Source organism: Hemiscyllium ocellatum, chromosome 4, assembly GCF_020745735.1.
Source record: "Hemiscyllium ocellatum isolate sHemOce1 chromosome 4, sHemOce1.pat.X.cur, whole genome shotgun sequence".
Lineage (NCBI taxonomy): Eukaryota > Metazoa > Chordata > Chondrichthyes > Orectolobiformes > Hemiscylliidae > Hemiscyllium > Hemiscyllium ocellatum.
The window spans coordinates 40,670,775-40,695,358 of record NC_083404.1 but is presented as its reverse complement, the minus strand read 5'-3'; the positions used below and the strand labels follow the sequence as shown (position 1 = coordinate 40,695,358).

The 24,584-nt window shown below is 42.7% G+C and overlaps 1 protein-coding gene across 2 annotated transcripts in view; it reads left to right on the top strand.

Moving 5' to 3' along the window:
* Nucleotides 1–24,584, top strand: part of angpt1 (angiopoietin 1) — a 278,875-nt gene that overhangs the window by 137,805 nt on the left and 116,486 nt on the right. For both annotated transcript variants that reach the window (XM_060824233.1, XM_060824234.1), the window contains exons 5-6: nucleotides 1,214–1,449; nucleotides 17,783–17,904. In XM_060824233.1, coding sequence (XP_060680216.1) covers nucleotides 1,214–1,449; nucleotides 17,783–17,904 — 358 coding nt within the window. The remainder of the gene's footprint in view (nucleotides 1–1,213; nucleotides 1,450–17,782; nucleotides 17,905–24,584) is intronic.

The window sequence follows — 24,584 nt, the reverse complement described above, 5'->3', positions numbered from 1 at the left end:
CCTAGTACGATCCCTCAGTATAGACTCCCATTTTAGCTATTAGTACGGTGCCTCAGTACAAACTCCTTATCAACTATCAGTACAGGTACACGTTACAGGCTCTTGATATTACAGACTCCCTATCAAACATCAGAGCCGATCCCTCATTTGTAGCTCTTTTATTTTCATTTGCCATTGTTCAGACTAGGAATCCAGCCAGATGAAAAATAATCAGCATTTTTCCTTCTCTTTGTAATTGTCCTGTACCAATTCTAAACTCCGATAAAGCTGATTTGATCTGTTGCCTGTCTCCACATCTGTTGTGCAATGAAAGTGCTAATTTAAACCTTGAGGTGGTGAGACAATGTGATTTGTTATTCATCCAGGGTCGTATTACATATTCTCAGGACTCCTCTGTAGACCCCAGTCTAGTAAAATCCAAATGTGTATTGAAATTTATAAAGAGCCATGTCTGCAGAATATTTGCACGCTGAATTAATAGTGTAAATTACACCACAATATATACACATAAAGACAGTGTACTTGCACTGGACAGAGAGTTAACTCATCCTTGTTATATTGCAGTAAACAGCGGACTTAAAATTGTATAAATTACTAATGTTTTGTGTTCAATAAACTTGTCAACTTGCCTGTCACCTGTACCTTGTTGTGAATTGAATTGAATTGAATTGAATTTATTGTGACATGTACCAAGGCACAGTGAAAAGCTTTGTCTTGCAAGTAATCAGGCAGAGCACAGAGTTAAATAGCATAGATAAGTAAATAGGTAAACAGCAGTAAAAACAAAAATACAGGTACAGGCGAATGTTAAGAGTTTGTGAAGTCAAATGTCTCAAGTCTATCCCATACTAAATTGCATATTAACTCCATATTAAATGAGGGGTTAAAGTGAGCCTCCATGTCCTTTCTCAGGTAAATGATCTCATGGCATATATCTTGAGGAAGAACAGAGAGTTCTCCCTGGTGTCCCAGCCAATATCTATCCCTCAACCAACATCACTAAAACAAGATTAGCTGGTTACGAATTGCAATGCTGTTTATGGGATCTTGCAGTGTTCACTGCTGTGTTTCCTACATTGCAACAGTAACAACATTTGAAAAAGTACTTAATTGGCTCTAAAGGATTTGGGAACTCCAGTGGAGGTGATGAAAGGTGCTATACAAATGCAAAATCTTGCTTTTTTTTCAATCCTTCTAATCTCCACTTCCTTAGCTTTCTGGAACAGAAACTTCTAGAAATGGAAGGCCGACATAAAGAGGAAGTCGAGACGCTGAGGCAGGAGAGGAGCAGCCTCCAAGACCTGGTCCTCCGTCAGAGCCGGGTCATCGATGAGCTAGAGGCAAGATTGAACCGAGCTACTGTCAACAACACCAGCTTGCAGAGACAACAGCGAGAGCTGGCAGACACGGTGCAGAATCTCCTGAAACTGGTGTCACAAGGAGGAGGAGGTGAGCGAATGCTCTAAGTAGTCACTCAGGAAGCACGTGGTTCCTCAAAAGAAAGAGTCAGACTGAGGGCCGAGCCCTCAGAGATGGTTGGAGAGAGACATCCAGCCAGTGTGTCTGAGTGCAACATCCAATGTTGTATGTCTATGGTAGGACTTGTCCTGTTTTCAACATGGGAATCAGATAAAAATGAGGCTGATCCAAGGACTGTAAGGATCATACCTGGCAGAAGGTATGGACAGGATGGAGCTTTATTCTTTTGAAAGGAGGAGGCAGAGGGCTGACCTAAAATATATAATATTATTAATGGCTTTGATGGATCAGATACAGAGTGTGGATCAACTTGGGTAAAGATTTAAACTTGAGGCTCTCAGCTTAAGATAGTCACTAAGAAATTGAAATCAGGAATAAAAGCATATTTTCCAAAAGATTCATAAGAAAGTTGATCTCACTACCATGAGTGGTTGAAGTAAACAGTGCATGGAAAAGGAGGCTAGTTAAGCATAGGAGGGAGAGGGGAATAGAGGACGAGAAAGTTATATTATAGATGAGGACGTTTCATAGGAGGCTCAAATGGAACATAAACAGTATCATGGACCTATGTAATGCTAAATTGATGCCCCTCTTTATATTTTTCTTTCCACTTCTTCCCCCATTATCCTGCACAGCTCACAACAATTCCATCTGGGAGACCAAGGCAGTCAGCTCCACTTTGTGAGTTCTGTTTAATTAATCTCCAACGCCAGTTTCTACAGGGAATAAGCAAATGCTGTCTTGTTTGCTATCTTCCTGGAGAACATCTTGGCTTCCTCTTTGCAGTCATGCCTTGAGGTGGAGAATTGTGATGCTGTCAATTCCATTCTGAATATTAAACATATAAGGAATAAAACCTTTCTTTGGGAAATCTTGAGTGCTTGAAGAATTATTCTGTCAACCAATTTAAGATTGTTAGTTGGGATTTCAGCACTTGGAAAATGTGCTCTGGAAGTTACATATCTTAATACGCAGTGCCCTGTTCTTTGAAGATAGGAAGAACATACACACTGCACCCATTTCAACACATCAAAATAGTAGAAAGCCATTTTCTGGCTCATCTCTCAGAGTAATGCCTTGACCAGTCTGAGCCAACCTGTTTTGTTTAAAATTTAACCAAATCTTTGCTGTTAACTGTCAATTAACATTCACTGGTTCATCTCCAATAAACAGAGAACCCTTACAACCCATTCATCTTCTTTCATAGAGCATAAATATTGTTTTCCTTTTGGTATTTCCTTCAACTTTCCTGTTATCCAGAAATGTATTGGTCTCTAGTTTCATGCTTTAACTTGCCAGAGTTCAATTTAATATTTACAGCAAATAAACAGAAGTATCCAAGGAAAATTGAAAATAAACATTAACTTTTTGAACAACATGTGACTATCCTCCCATGTTTGTACATTGCAGTGGCCTGAAGCTTATGTTTTTTCTCCTAGAGACTCTGATGTAGCAAGCCCTGGTTCAATGTTTGGTTTCTAATTACAAGCCTTTAAACTCTATCTTTGGTCCCAATCGGAAAATCTTCTCTCGCATCTTTCATTTTTCGGTTCTTCTAGTGAATAGTTTGTAACCTGCAGTCAGACAATCTCAAGTGTAACTTCACTGATGTTCAGTGTTTGATCTTGGTTAAGCATTTTCTGTGGTAACTTAAGTCTTTTTATTTTCTGTTGGGTTTCAGTCCTGATGAAGCATTTGCATCAGAAATCTTGTTTCCTGAATTTCCTGTTTTCTTTTTGTGTTTTCACTCATTGTTTATTTGCTCAGTATGAGATAGCTTGAAAGGTGACTGAACATTTCAATCCAGGATGAGTACCCAGTGAGTGACATATACCTGTTCTCCATATTGCTCTTATTGCCTCCATTGAACTGCTTGAAGAACAGAGTGTCTTCTACACATTCCAAGTAGCCTCCTAAGTATGGAGTCAGTGCAGCCGACACGATCCAATGATCAAAGTGACAACTATAACATTCAGTTTCCATTGTAGCCTGAGTGGCAGGCTTAGAACACATGAGCTGGCAGGGTAACATGAGCCGCCCCTGATCTCTGACTATCCCATTGCAGATTTTTGATGGGCAGAGTAGTGATGACAGATGAAACTCAATGTTCTCCTGCTTGTCACCTTGCACCTGCTCTGCTTCCACTTAAAGGTCATCGGGTGATGCGTTGATCCCAAGCAATACACCTGGAGTTTCTCGGGAATGCTTTCAAACATCTTGTCTTTGCCACAGTGCAATTGCAGCAGCCAATCCTAGACTGGGGAGAGAGTTTACCTGTAAGCTTTGCCAGCTTTCCCATACTTGGAAGGACATTTGAAGGGAATTGCAGCAGTCTGTCAATGCAACTGTGTTTGCCTTCTTAATTAAATCCAATTTCAGGGCTCAGCCCACAGCCTATGCCATTTTAGGTGATGAGGAGGCATGGTGGCACAGTGGTTAGCACTGCTGCCTCACAGCGCCAGAGACCCGGGTTCAATTCCCGCCTCAGGCAACTCTGTGTGGAGTTTGCACAGTCTCCCCGTGTCTGCGTGGGTTTCCTCCGGGTGCTCCGGTTTCCTCCCGTCATCCAAAGATGTGCAGGTTAGGTCAATTGGCCATGCTAAATTGCCCGTAGTGTTAGGTGAAGGGGTAAATGTAGGGGAATGGGTCTGGGTGGGTTGTTCTTTGAAGAGTTGGTGTGGACTTGAAGGACCTGTTTCCACACTGTAAGTAATCTAATCTTAAAAAAAGATACAAATTGTGGCAAATATTGTTTAAAAACTTCATTATTTCCTAAGGCAATCAATTTAATTAAAAAGGCTCTGAATATCCATGATAGCTTACGATGAGTGCACAGGAAATGGTACCATAGTCGTAATGGTCAAGTAATAGTGAACCCCAGGCACGTGCTGTGAGGCTTTGGGCTCCAATTCCACCATGAATCCTAGTGATAGTGACTATGAATCTATCGTTGATAGTCGTAGAAACCCATGCAGTTCACTAATGTCTCTTCAGGGAAGGAAATCTGCTATCCTTACCCAATCCAGTATACGTATGCCTCCAGATCCCCAACCATTTGGTTGACTCTTAACTGCTGTCTGAAATGGATCAACAGACTACTCAGTTTGAGACAATTAGGTCAATAAATGTTGACTTTGTTTGTGATGTCTACATCCAATGAAAGAATAAAAAAAAACCTCTCTGGTTTGTCTGGTTGAAAGTTGGCACCTCTGATCATGCAGCTGTCCCCCATTACCCCACTAGGAGTGTCACCCTGAAATACGTGCTTGCGTCTCCAACTTGGGACTTGAATTAGCAACCCTCTGACTTCAAGATGTGCGTGTTACCCCTGAACTTAATGTCGTAACATGGACCCCAGTTTGTGTTTCTTTTTCGATACTCATCCCTCTTCCTTACTCAGGGGTGCTAGAGACAATCCAGTTTTCAATTCTGAGAGCAGCTAATGCCACTCAATTTTCTGAGTTATTCCTGTGACACAACGACCCAAAGTCCCTAGTGTTTTAGGCCAAGGGAGGCCAGTAGTGAAACACAGAAAATCATTGTCAATGAGCCCATTTAAAGAAATCATCCCATAGCTGAGATTCAATAACATACTTGTCAGGTCCATGGCAGTAGGCCTTTCCCTATTATCACACTGGCAGGTATAGTCTGACAGAGATGTGGCTGCAGCAAATGCAAATTATGATTTGATGGATTTATTCCAAGTTCTTCAAGTCATTTTGCTTTAGAATCAGAGGTGGGATGGTGAGTTGGCATGGAGACGGTGGCATAGTGGCAATATCATGAGGCTCGTAATTCAAAGGATGTTCCAGAAGTTCAAATCCTGCTACAGCTGCTGGAGAAAATTAAATGAATTCACAAACCTGGAAATTAAAGCTGGGAATGGTGACCATGATGACTATCATGAGTTGTCATTCATAACCTGTCCAGTTCTCATTTATGGGAAGGAAATCTGCCGACTTTACCTTGTGTTTCATCTGGATGTCAATAAGCCCTTAACATTATATTATAAGATTCATTGCAAGTACGATCCTGTTGCCATAAAGCCGGATGGTTCATCAACAATGAGTCTGGGGCATTGGGATTCCACAAGACCTTGGAGTGCAGGTTCATAGCTCCTTGAAAGTGGAGTCGCAGGTAGACAGGATAGTGAAGGCGGCATTTGGTATGCTTTCCTTTATTGGTCAGAGCATTGAGAATAGGAGTTGGGAGGTCATGTTGTGGCTGTACTAGACATTGGTTAGACCACTTTTGGAATATTGCGTGCAACTCTGGTCTCCCTCTTGTCGGAAGGATGTTGTGAAACTTGAAAGGGTTCAGAAATGATTTACAAGGATGTTGCCAAGGTTAGAAGATTTGAGATATAGGGAGAGGCTGAATAGGCTGGGATTGTTTTCCCTAGAGCATTGGAGGCTGAGGTGTGACCTTATAGAGGTCCATAAAATCATGAGGGGCATGATTTTATCCCTGGGTTAAGGGAGCCCAGAACTGGAGGGCATAGATTTAAGGTAAGAGGGGAAAAATTCAAAAGGGACCTAAGGAACAACCTTTTCATGCAGAGGGTGGTACGTGTATGGAATGAGCTGCCAACAGAAGTGGTGGAGGCTGGTACAACATTTAAAAGGCACCTGGGTATATGAATAGGAAGGGTGAGAGGCATATGGGCCAAGTGCCAGTGTGAATTCATGGAGGTGGAGGCGAGTTTGGGCCCAATACTAGACTCAGCAGCAGCTGCATCGGCAAGGTGAGCCCATTGCGGACTCATGGTGGCGGCGGCAGAGTTGGGTTTTGGCTGGTACTGTACCCGGCAGCATCGGTGATGTCTGCATTGGCGAGGCCTCAGAATGACGAGAGGACATTGGTGGAGACAAGATGGCGCTGAGGAGTGGTGACCCTCATTCCAGCGGCAGCAGCACGGCAAGGGGGTCTCGTGCCTGGCCACTAGGCCCATGGCCCGTGATGGAGCACTTAACAAGAAGCACTGTAAGGTTTAACACTTCCTTTATTTCTTCATTTTCCCACCTCTGTATTTTATATTTTGGTTTATATTTCTGTGTTTTAGGATGGTGCCAGAGGGTGACGACACTATACAACACTTTTCATTGTATTTTGTAACAAGAAACAAGTGACAATGAATGAATAAATAAATAAAATCAACACTTCAGAGTACAGTTCATGGGCAGCAACTGCCTGCACCCTCAGTTACTGAGATTGGCATCAGTAAAGCACCAGCCTCACATCATCGTGGCACATTTTGGACTCTTTTCTGATATAGGCCACTTTGTGCACAGGGACACATACTCTTGTGCATCAGAAAAGGAAGCATCTCAGGATCCTAGCTTGCCGTTAGTACTTACTCACTGTTTGCATGCTTGGATGCCCAGAGTACCTATACCTTGCCTTGCTTTTTCTGCATTGCCATTTTATTCAGAACTCACAGGCTCACAGTAGTTCTGTGTTGCCTGGTCTTTTAGCAAAGAAACAAAGCTAGACATCTTGTATTATTTGCGAAATGATTGTCAAGGCAGCAGAAATGTTGCTGTACAGAACTGTGTTACGTCAGTCTCACACATATACCATCTTCCAGCAGCTTACACAACAAGCATTCAGCATGTGCTTCAGCGAAAGGGCTATATCTCACAGGCTGAAGGGAATAGTCCTCCATCAAGCCAAGTGATACTGCTGCAGTCAGTCAAGGGCATCATCCTCATAGCTGTCTGGTAGCTTGAACATGGCTACTTGGCCAATCAAAGCATTCAGGGTCAGGAATTCTGTTTCATTTCAATCTGGAGAGTGGGTCATGGTTTGTTCAGTGTAACCAGTCCGTGGTTTAGTGGTAAGCCATGTGCGGAACAGCACAGAGATCAGTTAGAGGCCTGGTTACTCATCAATCAGGCTGTCATTGTGTACAGCTCTAGGCCCCACACCACTAGAAGGATGTGAATGCTTTGGAGAGGTTACAACATCCTGGTATGGGGGATTTGGGCTATGAAGAAAGACTGGATAGAGAGGGTTTGTTTTCATTGGAATGCAAGAGGTTGAGGGACAATCTGATAGAAGTTTACAAGGTTGTGAATGACATGGAAAGAGTGAAAAGTATGAGGCTTTTTCCCAGGATGAAGGGGTCAATTACTAGGGGACACAGGTGCAAGATGTGAGGGAGGTTTTTTTAAGAGATGTGTGAGTCATGTTTTTCACACACGGGGTGGTGAGTGCCTGAAAAACGCTGCCAGAGGAGGTGATGAAAGGAGACACAATAGCAACATTCAAGAAGCACCTGGACAAATATATGAATAGGAAGGGAATAGAGGGATATGGATTCTGTAAGTGAAGACAGTTTTAGTATAGGAGGGCAAAATATGGTGGAGCAGGCTTGGAGGGCCAAGGTCTGCTCCTGGGCTGTATTGTTCTTTGTTCTTGTTGTATTCCAAGTTGGTGAAGCGGTTGGTCCCTAACCCTATGGTTAACAAAGTCAAAGGGGGTTTATTAAGGTTCACCGCTGTGGTGGAGATGTTTGAGAAGTCAATCGCAGGGGTTAGAAACAGCATGCAGGGACACAGAATACAATAATTGAAAAAGGGAGAGCAACTCAACATTTAAGGGCAGGAAATGATAGAGCATGGAAGAGTACTAGGTAGTGTTTAGGAGGGGTATGTCATCGAGGGTCACCGCCATCTGGCTTTAATGCAGGAAGACAGTGCACAATGATGTTTGACATACTAAGCTGTTGGCCTGGGGCTTCAAAGAGTTAAGTAGAAATAGTTGGTTAGATGGTGGGAAGGTTCAAACTTGATGGGATTGACAGGAAGTGCAAGACATAAAGGAACATGAAGGTTTGGGGGTTCACCTTGATTATCAAGCTGAGCTTGCCCCTCACTCTGTGAAACATTAATTGTGTTGCCTTCCATCCTCACCTGGATCACAAATGTTGAAGAGAAAAATAGCTGCCAACACATCCAGAGTGGGCGGAGTAATTCTTACTTTTCTATCTGAGTTAGCACGCTCCATTTGTGAGCAATGGGAGAACCTTCAATAGACAGTTACAATAATCAGACACTTACACAGTCCAGGTTAAAAACAGCTGAAATTCTACGTCTGAACTGCATACAGTGACCAGCTAAAAGCTCTAGCCACAAACTGTTGTGACCATGTCATTGATCATTACAAATGAATCCCAGTAATGACTATGAAGCTGAAGTAATGTCTAGTGAGTGGAAAGTTTCATTAGCATTCCACATGGCATGAACACATTTCCAAGTTGCACAAAGTCTTAGAGCTGCTTACCTTGAACTATAAGATGTCCATACATTATCATATACAAAATGCCGCCTTTCTTGGGTGATGTGAGTGTAGCAATGAGGGGGAACGGTCTGTTACCCAACCCAACATGGCTGGTGAAGCACACATCTGAATCAGATCCACTATGCAAAAGGCCTGTGTAGAGCAATCACATTGCACCCCCCGCCCCCATACACACACACACCTCAGCTATGCTCAAATATATGGAGAATGATGGCTTCAGGTTATTTGTGTCTGCTGTGTGATTGATCACATGACTGAAGAGCTGCTGTGTTTCTGATATTCTCCTCACATGCTCATTGGAACTGTCACCAAGCTGTTGTTACCTCGTGTCCTCTGCGGTACAAGTGTCCAGAACAACTATTGAGGATCACATGCATCTGGAAGTGAAGGACAACCATCAAACTCCAGCAAAGTTTCCAGTAATAGGTATCTTCATGATACAGAAAAAGTGCAGGGGAATTACACGTGTTCTTCTACAATGGAATGTCCTCCAGATGCGAGACTTCCACTGACGCTGCTGAATGAGGATGTCTTGGGACACTGTGAATGGCCCTCACAGCCATAGTGAAAGAAGGGACACTGTGACAAAACTGTGCTAAAGCCTTCCAGGTATACGGTGCTATAGTCTATACAGAGCTAGCAATTAGAATGCCTTGTTATGAAACCTAGCATATGTACAATGTAACATCTTCCATGGGGGCCAATGAGGACCATACAATGTCTATGCAACTTAAGTTTCCCATGCTTGCTCAAGTCTGGGGGTTGTTGCTGTACAGTATTGTCAGAATATGTTGTATACTCCTTCCATGCTGGGCTCCAGACAACAGAACACACAATGTGATATGTGATGGAGATGAAGATCTGTGAGGTCGGCAGGATCATTCCAAGTAGGAAATGAGGATACTGATCAGAACAAACATCACTTTGATCATTCTACCATCAGCAGCATCGCTGCAACAAGCAATACAGGGACTTCATTGGCAACCACTTCAGAATAATGGTTCATGAAAGTGTAAATGTGCTGATGCTGGGGAGGCCAGCAGCCCCTCTTTAATCACCACTTCAAATGGAGCTGACCCATTTCTTCACTTTTCCTGTTGTTTATTGAAGCAAATGTTACAAACTAGTGGAAGCCTTCGCAACATCTGATGCTCCCTCATTCAACAAAAACAAAGCTTCATGTTACAGTGGGTGCTAGGGAAAGAATAGCTATCCTTCAGACAGGATTGTGTGGTGCTATGGGAGGCTATCCTCTATCTTTATTCTTCTAGCTCGAGCTAAAATGAGAATCAGTCACACAGCTTGTGATGTCACGTGAACAGATATTTACAACCATGACATTCTACTTGCAGTGAAGTTTCACCTGTGCCACCTTTGGGCCTTTGTTTTGACTTTCCCTCCCCGGCATCTAGGTGAGGTCCCAGGGTCTGTAGTCGGGCTGAAGGGAGATTGCCATATATTCTCAACATTCCCAAGCTTCTATGCCTGCAGCACAATTCATTCACTGTCTTGTTTTCTGTAAGCATGAACAGCATTTGTATAGCCTCCGCCCTGAAGGCACCAGTCCCTCTGGACCATATTTCCTTCCTCCACCTCAAAGAATGAAGAAACAAGTCCCTTAGGGGATGGACTGGCAAGACTGCCTCCTGAACCCTCTACCAGGTTAGATACTGACACCCGTATAGTGAACCCTGTTGGTAAGCTAGAGGTGGAGAACCCTGGTGGCCAGAGCAATGAGGTGCAGGCCTGCGTGTGTCTCTGGCAACCAAGGAGCATTCCGGTGGACATGGTTCTCAATGGCAGCCACCAACCTGTCCATGGAGGCAGCCAGACCACAAGTACTGGAACCATGTCGGTACAGCTAATGCTGCTGGACTCCTCCAACCTCCAGCCCAGTTTCTCGGAAAAACATGCCTTTTGCTCCTGTGTCTGTTTCTGCATTTCAATGAAGTAATGAATTGCTGACACCATGATGTCCTCTCCTGTCTGGGGCTGAGTAAGTGCCTTGGTCTCTGGCTGTCCTCCGAGTGCTAGCGACCTGGAGCACTTCGTCCTTGGCCAGATGCAAAGATGTGACGGTGGTGTGCTGACCAGAATGTGCTCCTATCTCTAATCTGGACACCATACCCACCAGGGTGACAATACATCCCTGCTAGTGCATCCCCTGATTGACCTGTTTCCTCTTCCTTTGAGGGGGAGGAGGAGATGAGGTCCAGGGGGACTGGTCTCTTCAAGGCGGATGCTATGCAGATGCTGCTCCTGCCTACAGAAGGTGAGAGGGAATGAATTGTGCTACAGAGATAGAACCTTGGGCTAGTTCAGTATGGCACAGTGGCTCTATGGTTAGCACTGCTGCCTCTCAATGCCAGGGACCCAGCTTTGATTCCACCAATGGGTGACTGTCTGCATGAGTTTCCTCTGGGTTCTCTGGTTACCTCCCACAATCCAAAGCCATTCAGGGTGGGTGGATTGGCCAGGCTAAATTGCCCATTATGTCCAGGGATGTGTCGGTTAGGTGGATTAGCCATGGGAAATGCAGGGGGGTGTGGAGGGTGGTCAGTCTGCATGAAATGCTCTTCAGAGGATCGGTGTGGACTCGATGGGCCAAGTGGCCTGCTTCCACACGGCAGGGTTTCTATGATTCTATGCATACATTTGCAGTGCTATTAATGGGAGAGCAGCAAAATGCTTGACAATAAATTTTACACAGTTACTGGGACATGGGGTTCTTAGCATCATCATGATTGGTCACGGTCCTCTCCCAATGGAACAATTATTTTCTCCTTGTAGGGGTTAAACCGATAACATTGGGCACCCCACTCCCTGTGTTAGCCCCCTGCCCTATTTTACGCTTTCTTCTTCTGGAATGAGTCAAGGGCAGGGTCTGAATGAGTTGAAAGTACATTCCAAGCATAAACTTCCCTAATCCAAAAATTACTGTTTCAATTTGCATCTATTTATCTATTGAAGTAAACGCACAGTTAATACCCAGCTCGTAAATGTAATTAAACATAATTACTACAGAATTAATGTCTATAAAGTTTCCTTTCTCCTGCAATAAGTAAGAGAACCTGGTCCATTTATTCAGCACTCGGATTTTATTTACAGGCAGGAACTTTCAGGAAATAATATTTGCACAAAGTTCTGACATCTCTTCATTCCTTAGATATTTGAAGCCCACAATGCAAAAGGGATTCTTTTCTGTATTTCTTCTGGGACGTGCTCCCTGTCACATAACTTTACCAAAATCACTAAAATAAAAGAGATCTGGTCACGATCACATCCTTGCTTGTAGGAACTTGCTGTGTACAAATTGGTAACTTTTTTTTCTACATTACTATACTTCAAAAGTATGTCATTGGCTGTGAAACAGTTTGGGATATATTGAGGATGTGAAAGGTGCTCACAAACACCAATTTGTCCTTTGCTTAGATCTTTGTACCCTAATTCTATTTTCCTACTCCCTTTAACTTGTTTAGTGGTCCATAGTGTTATTCATATCTTAAATACAGCAGCTGGAATCAGTTGTGCATGATTTGACTGACAGGCTGATCATTGAGAGCTGTAGTCCTTTGGGAAGGCTAAATTTGGAGAAACGTTCTCTAAAAAAAACAAATTCACATTAAATAACATCACTCAACATGGGAGTAGAGTTGCCAGCATTGTAATAACAACAGGAAATTCAGTACATGGTGTTGACTCAAATATGGACAACTCACAAAATGGATCGTATTGGGTTGATGAAGTGTGATTTGAGAAAGCCACATTCCTAGAGGACTTGACATAGCAATGTCCTTGGTTAAAGAAGCTCCAAAGTCAATCATCATGTTCAATCATCATATATTTAAAAATCATGTGTTATTTAAAATAAGAAGATACAAAAGGTTTTACTTTGCATTAACGTGAGGAAGACAGTTTAGCAATTCTTCAGTAAGGGGGCAGATGTGATATAAGCAAAACTAATGGGAGATGCAGGAAAGAAGAGCTGAGGGAATTACAGGAGAAGGAGGCATAAAGGTTAAGGAACAGATTCAGAGGCAAAATGATGATGAGAATAAGAGTGTGTGTATCAGTGAGATATGCCCATATAGGGAAAGAGTGGAGATAAATAGAGAAAACGCAAAGATGCAGTGCTAAGGGCAAGAACACAGTCATGGGAAGGACAAAAATGAACTTGAATAACTGGGGGTTAGAGGTAGCAATGGGGTTAGGAAGGCATTTTGACTGTCTTATTAACACCTAACTCTGTAAAAGAGGCTCTGTAAGGGGGCACACAGAACACCAACTGAGACAGGTGTTTGAGAAGGAGAATCACTAGATGGCTAGGAAAATGTATATCCTGAGGGTTATTCGATGGCAGTAAATTGGTGATTATAGATCACTGTGCACTGAATGCACATCTGACACGCACCCTTTGTATATCCACATTGTACATTCACCCTTTATGTTCCCAATGTTTACACCATCCAATTCATGCTCTTTCTATACCTGTTGTATACCCAATATCTGTACATTCAATATCTGCCAGTTGTGTCCCTGCTATAATTCTGATGTGTACCACTAACTTCAATAGAGTCAAGAATAGAATGGGTTGAACAAAGACTGGAACATGCATCCTGCTTGTTTAGAATTTCCATCAAAGTTTATTTCCCACCCCAATCCTGTTGCTGTCCACATGAGAAACAGAAGTCTGAGTCCTGCTAATTCAGTCTGATAGACATATTTAAATTTGCTTGCTAAAAATAGTCTGCCCTGACTCAGTAGGAAACAAACACATTTTTCTGCAGAGATACTACCCGTTGTAAAAGTCAGTGGCACACCGCATATATCCATCACTGTCACATTTACAAAGCATTCCCTTTCTTAAAGTGCCCATCCCAGTCGATTAATATCATTCCATATAAAATTATGATTTCCAGATGTTGAGATCTGTGAATAAAGAAAGGAATGATGATTGGCAAGCAGGGTGGTTAGGTGAAATCCCTCTTTATGTTATATAATAACTTCAACCCTTTCTGTTTGTTAGTGTTTCTAATAATTCTGCTTTGAAGCACTTTCGAAGTTGGTTTCTGCTAGTTAGTCTGAAAGAGCCAATTACTCCATTAATTGTAGTGGACGTTTTTTTGCCAAATCCCATTGTGCTGATGGTTCAGTTAAGATTAGGAGCACATAAGGAATGTCTTTTGTGATCGGAAAAAGATACCGCTGACTTTTCCTTCCTTATCTTTCTACCAAGAACAGACATAAGTAAATTGTTTATTTTTTCAATTAAGCTGCATGGAGAGAGTGAACATGGCAAACAGATATTTTTAAATAAACTTCTGAACAGTATGTTTTTACTGTTCTCTCAAATGAGGAGTTTGTAATGATTTAACTCTTGTATGTGGTTAATTGCTCTGACCTCCTTCAGAGTAGCTTAAATCCACTGACAGGTCTTAGTGGATTCTATAAGCAAGGAATTCCCCATCGGATCTTGTAGAACAAAATTGTAGCTCCCAGAGGAATTTGGTGACATTATGTAACATCAAATAAAATCTCCAGAACAATTTAGCAATCAAATTCCATCGAAAATATCAAGATTTAATTGATCCAACTATGAATTCACTGAAAGCATATCTCCTCAATGACATCATAGATTGAAGAGAATCCATTGATGAGTATTGTCCTGGTCAATATGATCTGGTTTCATGACCAAGCAATTCAATCCAAATGCAAACAGTCAATTTGCATGCAATAATCAGGGGGACTCTTGTGACTCCGTGGTCATGCCCCTTCGTCTGGGCCAGGAAGCCCATTTTCACGTCCTGCCTATTCCAATTGTCTGTTGCTGGAACTGCACCCATCTGCTAAGTAGAATGTCTTTCATCACACTCTGGTCTTGTAACTCAGAGATTTATTCGGGTGATAGAAAGTAAGTTATATGCCTGCAGGTTCCCCGACTGGCTCACGTAGCAATTATATTTACATGATTGGATTAGTTCAGCTTAAGATCAATGTTAACCTCCCAGGATGTTCACAGTGGGGGATTCAGTGTTGGTAATGCCATTGAATGTCAAGAGGTGATGGTTAGATTCTCCCTTGTCAGAGATGGTCTTCGCCTGGCACTTGTGTAGCATGAATGCTACTTGCCATTTAGCAGTACAAATATGGATATTGTCTAGTCTCACTACATGTGGATGTGAAATGACTTGGTACCTGAGGAGTCATGAATGGTGCAGAACATTGTGCAAACATCAGAGAACATCACCTCTTTTGATCTTATAAAGGGGAAAGATCATTGATGAAGCAGCTGAAGGTGGTTGAGCCGAAGACATTACCCAGAGGAGCACCTGCAGAGAGGGATTAACCTCCAACAACCACAACCATCTTTCCTTACAAAGATTATGACTCTAAAGAATGGACATATTTCCCCAGTTCCCATTGACTCCAGTTTTTTTCAGTTGTCCTTAATGCCACACTTGTTCAAATGCTGCCCTGATATCACCTCACTCCTGGGATTCAGCTCTCTAGCCTAAGTTTGGATCATGGCTATAATGAGGTCAGGAACTGAGTGGCCTTGATGGAACCCAAACTGAGCCTCAGTGAGTAAGTTATTCCTTTACAAGTGATGCTTGATAACATGGCATGGTGGCTCAGTGGTTAGCACTGCTGCCTCACAGCACCAGGGACCAGCTCTGGGCAACTGTCTGTGTGGAGTTTGCACATTCTCTCTGTGTGGGTTTGCTCCTGGTGCTCCGGTTTCCTCCCACAGTCCAAAGATGTGCAGGTTAGGTGAATTAGCCAAGCTAAATTGTCCATAGTGTTCAGGGATGTGTAGATTAGGTGCATTAGTCAGAGGAAATGTAGACTTATGGGAATGAGTCTGGATGGGATACTCTTTGGAAGGTTGGCGTGGACTTGTTGGGCAAATGGCCTGTTTCCACACTGTAGGAATTCCATGAAAAACACTGCCAGCAACTCCTGTCATTTTGCCGATGATCAAGTGTGCACTAATGGTATAGTAATGAGCAGTTGATTGGATTTGTCCTGCTTTATGAGTACAGGGCACACCTGAGCAATTTCTGACATTGTCAGGTAGATGCCTGTGCTGTAACTGTACTGGAAGAGCTTGGCTAGGGGCACAGCAGGTTCTGGAGCAGAAGTCTTCAGTACTCTTGCTAGAATGTTATCAGGGTCTTTGTACTATCCAGTGCCTCCATCTGATATCATGTGGAGTGAATCGAATTGGATGAAGTCTGGTATCTGTGATGCTGGAGTCTTCTGCAGGAGGCTGAGATGGATTATCCATTTGATACATCTGTCTGAGAAAGGATGCAATTCTTTAGCACTAATGTGTTGGGCATTCTCATCAGAGCAGATTGGGACACTTTGGAACCTCCTCCACCAGTGAGTTCCTTAATTGTCCACTACCATTGGCACTTGTTTGTGGCAGGACTGCAGGTCCATTGGTTATGGCATCACTCAAACCTATTGATTGCATGCTGCTGTTTACTACACAAGTAATCCTGTTTGGAGTTCCAGTTTGACAATTCATTTAAGCTTTCGTGGTGCTGCTCCTGATCTGCCCTCTTCAGTGAACCAGAGTTGATCTCCTAGCTTGATGGCAGTGGTAGAGTGGGGGATATGCCAGACCATGAGGTTACAAAGTGTGGTTGACTACCATTCTGCCCACCGTTACTAATGGGTGCCCAGTCTTGAGTTGGTAGGTCAGTTTAAGTCTGTCCCATTTGGCATGGTGGTGATGGTGCCATACAACGCGATGAAGCTTATCATGATATGAAGTCAGGGCTTTATCTCCATGAGGACTGTGCAGTGGTCATTGCTGCCAATACTAGCATGGACAGAAGCATCTGGAACAACTGTTGGTAGTAGGTAATAACTAGCTGGAAGTTTCCTTGCCCATGTTTGATATGATGTCATGTGTTTTATAGGGGTGCAGAGTCAATATTGAGGGACTCCCAGGCCAACTTCCTCTCAAGTATATAACGCAATGCTGCCACTTCTGTTGGGTCTGTCCTGCCGATGGGACAGAATATGCCCAGGGCTGGTGATGGTGATGAATGGAACATTGTCTGTAATGTGTGCTTCCATGAGTATCACTCATCTCAAGCAATTCCTTGTCTAGGCTGTGGGACAGCTCTGACAATCTTTGCACAAATCCCCACATGTTAGTCAAGGGGATTTTGCAGAGTTGACAGGGCTGTGTTTGCCATTGTCATTTCTGGTGCCTAGGTCATTGCTGAGTCGTCCGTCAGTTTAATTCCTTTTGATACACTTTGTAGCACTTTGATTCTACAGGGTAGGAAACAGAGTGGCTTGCTGGCTCATTCCAGGGGACAGGTAGAGGTCAATCACATTGCTGTGGGCCTGCAGTCACATGTAAGCAGAACAGCAAATTTTCTTCCCCAAAGGAGATTGGTGAATCAAATGGGTTTGTACAACAATTGTTACATAGTCACAATTAGACCAGCTTTTAATTCCAGATCTTTAAAATTAAATTGAAGTTTTGCCATCTGCCATGGTAGGATTTGTGGCCATGCCCCTAGATAATCACATTGGGTTTTTGAATTTTGAACTAGTCCAGTGAAATTATCAGTAGTCCATCGTCTGTTCTTCGAAATAATATTGCTGGATTTTTTACTTTCATCTGAGGCAGGGGTGATCCTATTTTAGTGTCTTATTCGAAGGAAGGCATCTCTGACAATGCAGTAGTTGTAGCTGTGGGTGGTGGGGGCTGGCAATAAAAGCAGCTAGCTAATGCCACACTAATTTGAGTGTTTACCTGGACATAGAACTTGGCAAGAGTGATTAAATCAGAGGAACAAAGCCCATATTTGGTACAGTTCATCAGTGCTCTGGAATCCAAAGACACAATATCACTCAGACAGACCACATTCTGTCTTCAGTTGGAGATGTATTGGCTTATTTCCCCATTCAATGGGACTTCTCTCCAAACCCCGAGGGAACCTTGTATGATCAGTTGCACCTTTTCTCTCTCCAGTCGCAACAAAAGGCACCAAAGAGGAGAAACTGTTCCGCGACTGTGCGGAAGCCTATCAGAGTGGTTACAACACAAGTGGCGTCTACACCATTCGCATCAACAATATGTCAGAGCCTAAGAAGGTAAGAATTGCATGATAGAACTTCGTGCAGGATCTGGGACACAAACAAATTGGTGGAAGGGATTTTCCAGAGGATTGGAATATATTGACCCTTTTTGCATCATGAAAAGAGGACAGGGACACTGTATGCCTAGCCATATCCTGTGTGGCAGTTCAGTGGGCATGGGGAAGCACAAAACTGATACAGTATGTTTAGGGGGAAGCAGAGATTGGTGCAGATGGGTCAGGTCATGGAGTGGGTTCACAAATGCAAGATGGCAGCATTATTAATGTGGAGCCAAGAAGAACTCTCTTGCTCCTGTTCACCTCATTGCTCTGCTGTGTTGCAAAATCTAATCTTTGTGCTTTTATTACTCATGTCTTCAGCTATCTCTTCGAATGTAAATACTGTGGAAAATAGACAAGACACCTATTGGAGTATGCATGGCTTTAGGTCTGATAGGTTTTTCATCCAGTGTAGAGAAGGATCCAAAAACAGATATTGGAGTATTTAAATTGAGCCAAGAATAAATTCCGACCACCTGCAGAGATGGCCCACTGTTATGGAATGTCACTCAGCACGCAACTGAAAAGTGATTTGGGGAAGGGTCGTGGAGAGAATAGGCAATTCATTCTTGATCCCATACTCTCTTACTGGCTCACAGCCTGGTGCGGTACATCAGAACCAGAGACAACGATGGTGAAATGTTCATAAAGACTGTTGTGTGATTTTCCAATGTTGGAAGTTAAATGTTCTCAGGTTTGTTATGTCTGGGGGGAAAAAAATAATCATTCCTTCCTTTTTGAACCAGATATGAGCAAAGTGAAAAGTCTTTCCTTCCTGCATTATTCTTTATAGTCTTAACCCCTGGTGACTTGTCCCATTACATGACATAGTACAGAGTCAAAATCAATTTATTGTGACCAGCAACCCCACACACACACACACACACACATGCACCATGCACACAGACAGAGACAGGCTTTGAAACCTGAGACAAGAGAACTACAGAACATAACACGTATGCCAAGATTAAATCAACCAGAAATTACATCATCTGTTCGCTTTGCGCCTTGAATTAAGAAACAATTATTTCATTTGTTTGTCAATTCCAACATATTGAGAACAAATTCTTAAATATAAACATGAGCATGAAACTCCCAAATAATTGTCACAATTGACAAGGATACTCCAACATGTTTAGCAAACTTACAAGAAATGTTCTGAATGTGCTATAACATTTCAAAATGATTAATTGTCTTCAGTGCATTGCATTGACAATGGCCCTTGGATTAATTCTAAGCTATGAACTGGTTTTTAATTTGAGGTGCTGCTCCCAAGTTTAAAAATGTTTTCTCTTTGCCTTTCTATGCTCTTCCAATTCTAGCTTCTCCATCATCACTCCGCTATCGGAAATTTTGCTTTCAGCTGCCTGGACCCTAAACTCAGGAATTCCTTCCCTAAATCTTTCCTTCTCTCTTTCCTTCTTAAAGCCTACCTCTTTGACCAAGCTCTTAGTTATTTGACCTGTCAGTCAATGTCAGTTTCTGATTGATAACAGTCCTGTGAAGCACCTTGGAATGTTTTAGTGTACTCAATGCATTTCCAAAATGCATTTTGTACTGTAGCCTGCATGATCATTAGTTCAAAGCCTACTGTGTAGTCCCAGTTAAATTTTAGGAAGTTATATTGATGAACAGTTGAGTTTGAGCACCTAGCTTGATCACTACTTGATGCTGGAATTATTTGGATATTATAATGAAGGGTAATTATCAGCAGAAACAACGTGAGTGGGAAGTCGGGTTACTTTGCCACACAATTGAATTTAACAGAGAGGTTGAGAGCCTCCAAACTGACTGCCCAGTGCTTCAAGTGAACTATGCACTCCCTTATACAAATGACTGGCCCCTTTCAATACCAAAATTAGGGTCCCATGATGTAAATAAGATTAAGATCTCTAGTGCGTGTGGTAGCATACACCTTTCCCACTGTGCCCAATCCCATGGGTGCTGGAACTGAAGCAGCTCAGAAAATCCACACTTGAATTATTGTTGCAAATGCTGGAGAAACAGGAATGGAATCATGGCACACCACCCAAATGTCCAGCTAGGCCTAGAGTTTGGGATGAACTCTGGCCTTCGGAATGAGTTCACAGCTTCCCAATGTGCAATTAGCAGGAGTAGAAACATGAGCTGAAAAAATGTGTTGCTGGAAAAGCACAGCAGGTCAGGCAGCATCCAAGGAGCAGGAGAATCGACGTTTTGGGCATAAGCCCTCCTTCAGGAATGAGGAGGGTGTGCCAAGCAGGCTAAGATAAAAGGGAGGGAGGAGGGGCTTGGGGGACGGGTGTTGGGAGTGCGATATGTGGAAGGAGGTTAAGGTGAGGGTGATAGGCTGGAGAAGGGGTGGGGGCGGAGAGGTCAGGAAGAAGATTGCAGGTCAAGAAGGTGGTGCTGAGTCCGAGAGTTGGGACTGAGGTAAGGTGGGGGGAGGCGAAATGAGGAAGCTGGAGAAATCTGCATTCATCCCCTGTGGTTGGAGGGTTCCTAGGCGGAAGATGAGGCGTCACATTGCCATGGTCTGGCAATGGAGGAGGCCAAGGACCTGCATGTCTACCAGGCTTCCCTTTTCCCTATATTTCCTCTTCCCTATCTCCAGCTGCTGTGCACTTCTATCCCCCTAACGACTAGAATGTCATGATGTCTGCACTCTTGTGTGTGACCGTTAATAATCTTTATTAAACAAAACTATTTATAAAGCAAGGTAAAAGAGGATGTCCTTCTGAAACACTAATGTTTCTATGACATAATCCCATTCACATATGCTCTGTAGCCTTCTTAGGGTAAAAGTATAAATAACATTGCACTACACATTTCCCCCTCCCCAAAGTTTTTCAGGTATACCTTTTAACTATTACCATCTAACTTTGAACATTTATCTCTTAGTCTAACTTGTTTCCACCCCCAACGCTACAATTCCCTTTGGCCTGAGGTATTAATTACCAACAGCAGTCTCAGCTCTCTTGGAGGATGTGGAGAATGTATTTATTCCCTTATGATTATCTGCAGAGGTGAACATAGGGTTTGAGTCAAATGGCAGCTTCTCCCTAGGCAAAAGCTTTTCTTGAACTCCATCAGAAAATAGACATGTTCATCAACAATAAAGAAACAGACTTCTGCACCAGGAGCTAGAAGAATTTCCTGTGAAGCACTATGGGCTGCAGACTGGATTGTGGTTTTATGTCCACATGTATTGCTAAGCCTTTTTTTCTGCAGATGATCTCTATTCTTAACAAGGACCTGCTTCCACATGATTCTCTTCTGCAAATTTCAATATAGATTTTTGTCTTTCTGTTGCAATAGTGTCTGTTTTAAACAGAAGATCATCACTCACTAATTGCTACAGGATGTTTCCCACATCTAACAATTCATTGTGATCTTGGAACTTTGAATATCTCTGTGAAACAGACACTTCTTCCTCCATCAATGTATCTCTGTAGCCTGCCCTTTTTCAGTCTCTGAGGTTTGATGGTATTGTGATTGATAATAGGTGGGACTTTATTTCAACAGTTTCTTTGAAGTAGTTAGACTGCTTCAATTCTTAGTGAACTGTGATTTGTTTGAGCTCCTTTTGATGCTCAACTTTGAGCTTTGGTGAGGCATTCTATATTGCTAGACAGTTTATGGCTTCCTCTTTCTCCTCGCTGTGAGATGGTTTGAGTGCTTCATGGATTCCTGAAGGCTTTCAGTTGCAGGCTTATGTTGGCTTATTGCAGATTAAAAACTTAGGAATGTTTAATATGGACCCGACCTGATTTGGACCTAAGCTTTACCTATTCCCTGGAGAGCTTTCCTGGTGCTGTTGAAAGATCACACCCCCCTCGTCCACCCCCAGGAAGAATTTTTCTTAGTCCTCGGTGGCATATACATCTTGGACTGGGGAGGTCTGCTTTCAAGATTTCTTAAGTAATTTTGAAATTGCCTTCTGCTGCTTTAGCAAATCTCTTGAAAATGGCTATATTAATGGCAGGTGTTGATATTCACTGTTGCTGGCTGAGCATTATTGACACTGATCTGATGTGGAGCTTTCCCGTCACAACAAGAAACAGTGGGGGATGTCGTGCCCACTTCCCCTTTTGACTGCTACCATCGTGATGTGTTAACAATTGATAAAGTGGACTGAGTCAGAGTCAGCGACTGACTCCCGGAAGATTGTTTGGATAAAGGTCTGGTCTACTTGTAGCCTGTCTGCTGAACTGCACTGCTTGTAATAACTTAAGGTTTTCTTTAGACTGTGAAAAATCTGATCAATCTTCATCCAGCACCCCTAATACAATGTGATCCCCTCTGAATTCTTCTTTCCAAGTTCCATAATGGCGATTATCTGTGAGGCAGTATAACTCATTGATAAAAGAATCGAGGAATCCTCTCCCACTTGGTGTTTCTGGTTAAACTTTGATCAAACTATGATTGGATTTCATTTCAAATTGTAATAGGAGGTGGAAGTTTAATTACATTATGGCTGATGATGTTACAATTTCTTTTGCTGTGCGTTGCTGGTGAAAATGATACCAGCGCTGTTGTTGATTAGGTTCCACTGACCTGCTCATTGTCTGACTTTCTGTTGAGACCTAAAACAATACCATATCTGGTGAACTGTTGGTGCCACTATACACAACATGTGGCCTGGACAGGGCCCTACACAACCTCTACAGGGTCCAGTAAAAATAAGGCTTTTTTCCACTCTCGATGAATTTGCTATATGGGTTATTGTGACCCAAACACTTTCTTTTCTTTCCCTTGTTTTATTAGCTTTTCAATGGAATGTCCCTCTCTGCAGTCCATTGCACAGATATTCTTTCTTGTGTGGTTATCTCTTTCTCTAAAGCTTTCTGATGTACAGAAATGTAATTCTCACTGTGGCTAACTGATTATTTTTCTTGTTGCCTGTTGTTTCTCCTGCTGTGAGTTTTATCTGGACTTTCCCTCTCTTTCATTCAATGCCTATGTGAACCTTGAAGTCCCTTGATTACTGATCCATATTGTCACTGTCCTTCTCTTCAGGTGTTTCCCCCACCTCTGGCGTGGTTTTGTGCTTCACCTCTAACATTAAACTTCCACAAGTCTTTACTAATGGGAGAAAGTAATGAGACTTTAATTTGGTCACTTGACTGTGCCAAGTTTCCCACTTTTGGTGTATGATGTAATTTGACCCTCTTGAGTATAGAATGCTCACACCCAATGGCTCTCGGTAGAATTATATCTGATGGAATAACATTATCAACACTTATTAAACTTCCTTGAATCCAGTGCAGGCTATTAACTTCACATTAACCAGCTGCTCACAGCTGTACTGTTCGGAGTAAGCTCACAACAATGATATTATGAGAAATGTGTGACCATTCTGGCTGTTTGCCATGACATTAGTCATGTATTAATGGCAAGAAAAATACCTGCTGGCACATTGAAATAGGAAGGCTGGGCTGGTTTGTTCAGAATAGCAATTGATGTTCATGTGTCAAAATCCCTTTGTTGTGTATAAGAATTGTCTGAAATGTACAAAATACAGTTGTTTGAAATCCCTGCATGGCTTCATCCTACCTTATCTCTGTAATCTCCTCCAACTCCACAACTCTCCAGATATCTGCAGTCTTTAATTCTAGCGTCTTGAGCACCCCTGGTTTTGAATGACTCACTGTTGGAGGCTGTACCTTCATGCTAAGGCCCTCAGCTCTGAAATTCCTTCCCTTAAGCTCACCACCTCTGTCTCTTTCTACAACGACTGCATGTTAAATCCAATTGCTGATCAAAGGATGGAAGGCCTAACGATTCCTTATGAGATGCAAAAAGTTTGCTCCTCTTGGCCCTCATACAGGAACCCCTGAAATAACGTCTATTAAAATTGACCAGACTGGGACTCACCTTGCCACAGGTCTATTCTGAGGGAGTTCTGACTTCAGGGTGTAGGGGGACATTGGCATCTGCATGTTAAAAGAAGGACCTGCTGTGGCTGCCTATTCCTGACCTACTCCAATGAGTCACAATCACGTCCGGGTGGGGTTTTGTTCAAACTGCAGTCCCTTGCACTTCCCCCACCCCCACTCCAGCTTCTGGCAGCGAAAGGGAAGAGTTAAGATCAGTGCCTGTGAGATGAATTCGATTCCCCAGCACTGACATCCATCACATTGATGCTAACAAGCTGAGTCTCTGGGAGCTTTTATTGTTTTGTAAGTACCTGTCAACATTGAGCGATGGTTTAGCTTGAGCCCGAAGCCAACGTCTCAGCATAAATGACCTGTGTGAAAGTTACTGTACAAATACATCAGTAGGACACCAATGTTAAAATCCCTTAGGGCTATTTTGAAGAATGGTGTGTTCTTCAGCCTCCCAAGTTTAACCTCTTCCACTTTGCAAGTAAAACACTTTAATAAGCTGATGCTTTATTGCAGAAAGACATTTTCAATTGTAAGGATAATTAGTGGGGGATTATTTTTAATGTCGGTCTACTTAGAGATTCATAACAAGCCCAAAGTACAGAAATAGGCCAGTCAATGCAATTGGTCCATGGTGGTATTAACAGTCCACACAAACTTCCTCCCTCTCTACTTCATCTCACCCTTACATTTCCCTCTATTCCTTTCTCCCTCATGTTTATCTATCTGCCCTTAAATGCATCAATATTATTCTTATCTCTGTGATATT